Source organism: Colobus angolensis, unplaced genomic scaffold (assembly GCF_000951035.1).
Source record: "Colobus angolensis palliatus isolate OR3802 unplaced genomic scaffold, Cang.pa_1.0 Scaffold82, whole genome shotgun sequence".
NCBI classification, from domain to species: domain Eukaryota; kingdom Metazoa; phylum Chordata; class Mammalia; order Primates; family Cercopithecidae; genus Colobus; species Colobus angolensis.
The window spans coordinates 3,672,835-3,677,156 of NW_012122043.1; the positions used below are offsets into that span (position 1 = coordinate 3,672,835).

Sequence of the window (4,322 nt, forward strand, 5' to 3'; positions counted from 1 at the left end):
CAAGTAAAAGGAGGAGAAACAGTGCTGGGAAATGCAGTGTGGAAAGACTTGGACTGAGACCTCACCGAACTCTATTTCATTCTGTTACATCTGCAAGTTGAATTAAGGTTTTCTTTGGGCTTGAGTCATCCACTTTACATATCTGTGCGTAATCCATCTGTCTTCCTATGACAGTCCTTTCTGGAATTTTTCTTTTAAATACTGATATCTGTTCTGATTAAATACTGCTAAGGCACTAGAAGGAAATGAAGAAATACATTCCTGTACTGTTAGAAATCCTTTTCTTGGGAACTATGCAAAGAAAAGTTGTGTCATTAGTCTCGGCACAAACATGCAGGCACTGCTTCTATCACTGCACTGGCATGTGGGTCCTGAAGGGAAAGCGGAAACACAACAGCAGCATGGATAGTTCCTGGCTGCCGCTGAGTTTAAGCTGTAGCTGGGACTCCTGACCTTAGACCCGCAGAACAATCAGAGAACACTCCAGAGAGCAGGCAGACTCTGCTCTCCCAGGCAGCCTGAGCAGGGAGAGGGAGGGGCAGGCGTCACCTGCCGCGAAGGAAGGGCTGGAGACGTTTTGTGGGGACAGGCAGAGTTTGGCAAGGCCAGGGAAGGGAACCACTGATGAGGGGAACAGTAAGGAGAAGGCTGATGAGGTAATGGGCCTAAGGCTGAGGCCCAGGTCCCGGGGGCAAATGACTGAGGGCCTGAGAAGCTAGAGGAAAGGGCACCAGGAAAGCTGGTGAAGCAGGGTGAACGCACAGAAGCGCCTGCAATCGAGAGCCACGAGAGACCCAAGATGGGGCAGGGCCACCACTGAAGAGGGAAACAGTGGTACCTTCAGGAGTGACATCAGGAGGCTGAGGCCCACAGAAGGCCAGAAGTTGCCAGAAGACACTAAGGTCAATGACAGAGCAGGACCTGAACTCAGGGCTCCCTGCCCACACTGTCTGGCTGTCTCGTACAACTCTGCCCATGCTGCCTGATTCTCCTTTATCCCTGTCCTCTAAAACTGGAACACATCCCTCCCAACATCAGGGTGTGCATCTGCACAGGGACTATGGGGCTCAGCTTCGTGCAGACCTGCAGGCCCGAGTACCCGGACCTGCCCCGGGGCAGGCCACTCACCTCCGGTAGCTCTCCTCTTGCAACAGGCTCCTGAGGGTCTGGAGGTCCCCGACGTAGGCTGCATCATGGAGCCTCGTGTCCTCACAGTGCTCCAGCGGGTGATCACAAAACTGCTCCCTCAGCCACTCCTTCAGATTACGACCTGCACTGAAGAGAGGGGCTCCTGTTAGCTCGGGGAGGCCTTGCCAACATGAACCAAAAGCGGGTGCCATCTGCAGCAAGCCTTCCCTCTCCCAGCTACAGGGCACCTTCAAATGCTCAAGAAATAAATGACAAGCTGGGCATGGTGGCACGTCTATAATCCCAGCTACTCAGGAGGCTGAGGCAGGAGGATCACTTGAGGCCAGGAGTTCAAGACCAGCCTGGGCAACACAGCAAGACCCTGTCTGTAAAAACAAAATAAATAAATCACAGAAAATGGTAGAAACTTTCCCTCATTAAACTAGCACACTCCTGACACCAACCCTGACAAAAATATTTTTAAAAGTTGATGGGGCCCAGGAACTATAACCCAAACCTACTGAAGAATAAAGAAGCAAGATCCTAAAGAAAATATCAGCAGATTGAATCAATATTGTGTCAAAGAATCTACTGATAAGCCAAACCTAAAGAATACAGATGCAAGATCCTAAAGAAAATATCAGCAGATTGAGCCAGGCAAGGTGGCTCATGCCTGTAATCCCAGAACTTTGAGAGGCCAAAGTAGGCAGATCACGAGGTCAAAAGATCAAGACCATCCTGGCCAACATGGTAAAACCCCGTCTCTACTAAAAATACAAAAAATTAGCTGGGCATGGTGCCGCGCGCCTGTAGTCCCAGCTACTCGGAAGGCTGAGGCAGGAGAATTGCTTGAACCCAGAGGCAGATGTTGCAGTGAGCCAAGATCGTGCCACTGCACTCCAGAGCCTAGTGACAGAGCAAGAGTCCATCTCAAAAAAAGAAAAAAAAAAGAGAATATTAGCAGATTGAATCAATATTGTATCAAAGAATCTACTGAATAAGCCAAACCTACTGAAGAATACAGAAGCAAGATCCTAAATATCAGCAGACTGAATCAATATTGTATCAAAGAATCCAGCAAATATCTTAATACTGGGAAACCATGAAGGAGAACCGTAGTCATCTCCTTCACTACAAAAAAGACATACGGCAAAATCCAAGAGCTGAGCAAATGCTGCTATCTGCTACCCGGGTGACTCCCTACCATGCTGCCCTGGGAAACGGCCACAGCGAGGCCTGCCTAAGGAACTCCTCAGACAGGTGCACTTGACCATAGAGAAATCCCACCTCAATAAAAACAAAGGTTAAAAATACATGTACGTACATACAAATCCAGCCCATTTAATGAAGACTATAAAACTCAAAGACAGCACAAAAGAACAGAATAAGCAGAAAAAAACACCAAGTACTTGGATTAAAAGATTCAGTATTTAAGGAATTTTAAATAAAGTGCAACCCATTTCTTTGGTGTTTTGTTATCAGATGTCACAAAAAATATTCCAAAGTTTATTTGAAAATATAAGGGAGAAGAACTTTTTTGGTGTAGCAAGTGTACAGAGAAAAGACCTACCCTACCAGGTAACAGAACGCTCACCAGAATAAGAAAGATAAATCAAACCATCAGCTGCCCAGAAAGACCTCAGTATAAACAACTTAATACCGGCAGCCTTCATTTCACTGCATTTCACTTTATCAAGCTTCACAGGTAATTGTGGTTTTTTTACAAACTGAAGGTTTGTGGTAACCCTGTGCTGAGCAAGTCTTTTGGTGTCATTTGTCCAACAGGCTGTGTCCATTTTGTATCTTCTGGGTCACAATCTGGTAATTCTTGCAATATTTCAAACTTTTTCATTATTATTTTATCTGTTTATGGTGACGAGAGATTTGTGATGTTACTATTGTAATTGTTTTGGGGTGCCACAAACTGTGCCATATGAGACAATTAACTTAATCCATCAACGTGGTCTGTGTTCTGACTGCTCCACCAACCAGCTGCTCCCTCACTCTCCTCAGGCCTCCCTGTTCCCCAGACACAATATTGAAATTAGGCTAATTAATAACCCTACAACGGCTTCTGAGTGTTCAAGTTAAAGAAACAGTCACACATCTCTCACTTTAAAATTAAAAGTTGAAAATGATTAATCTTAATGAGAAAGGCATGTGGAAAGCTGAGAAAGGTTCAAAGACAGGCTTCTTGTGCCAAACAACCAAGTTATGAATGCAAAGGAAAAAGAGCTTGAGGGAAATTAAAAGTGCTACCCCTGTGAAGACACAATTGATAAGAAAGCAAAACAGCCTTATTGCTGATATAGAGGAAGTCTGAGCGGTCTGGAGATCCGATCAAACCAGCCACAACATTCCCTTAGACCAAAGCCTAATCCAGAGCAAGGCCCTAACTCTCTCCAATTCTATGAAGCCTGAGAGAACTGAGGAAGGTGCAGAAGCAAAGTCTGAAGGTAGCAGAGGTTGGTTCACAAGGTTTAAAGAAACCACCTCCATCACACAAAAGTTCAAAGTGAAGCAGCAAGTGCTGATGTGGATGCTTCAGCAAGTTATCCAGAAGACATGGCTAAGATAATTGATGAAGGTGGCTACTTGGTGTTTTTTCTGCTTATTCTGTTCTTTTGTGTTGTCTGAGTTTCACAGTCTTCAAAAACAACAGATTTTCAATGTAGAAGATGCCATCTAGGACTTTCATAGCTAGAGAGGAGAAGTCAATGCCTAGCATCAAACCTTTAAAGGACAAGCTGACTCTCGTTAGGGGCTAATGCAGCTGGTGACTTTAAGTGGAAGTCAATGCTCATTCACCATTCCAAAACTCCTTCTGCCTGTGCACTATAAATGGATCAACAAAGCCCAGGTGGCAGCACATCTGTTCACAGCATGATTTAGTGAATATTTTCAGCCCACTGTTGAGACCTACTGCTCAGAAGATTCCTTTCAAAATAGTACTGCTCGCTGACAATACACCTAGTCACCCAAGAGCTCTCATGGAGATGTACAAGACTCATGCTGTTTTCATGCCTGCGAACACAGCCATTCCGCAGCCAAAGGATCAAGGAGTCATTCTGACCTTCATGTGTTATCATCATTTAATACATTTTGTCAGGCTATTGCTGCCATAGGTAGTGGTTCCTCAGATGGATCTGGGCAAAAATGAACTGAAAGCCTTCTGGAAAGGATTCACCAATCCA

At 45.2% G+C, this 4,322-nt stretch overlaps 1 protein-coding gene across 1 annotated transcript in view; it reads right to left on the bottom strand.

The window, feature by feature from the left end:
- The window catches only part of ASB1 (ankyrin repeat and SOCS box containing 1), a 22,203-nt gene extending 20,690 nt beyond the window's left edge, over window positions 1-1,513 (bottom strand). Inside the window, exon 1 of the mRNA XM_011929583.1 lies at window positions 1,129-1,513. Coding sequence (XP_011784973.1) covers window positions 1,129-1,340 — 212 coding nt within the window. The 5' untranslated portion in view covers window positions 1,341-1,513. The remainder of the gene's footprint in view (window positions 1-1,128) is intronic.
- Window positions 1,514-4,322: the final 2,809 nt, after the last annotated feature.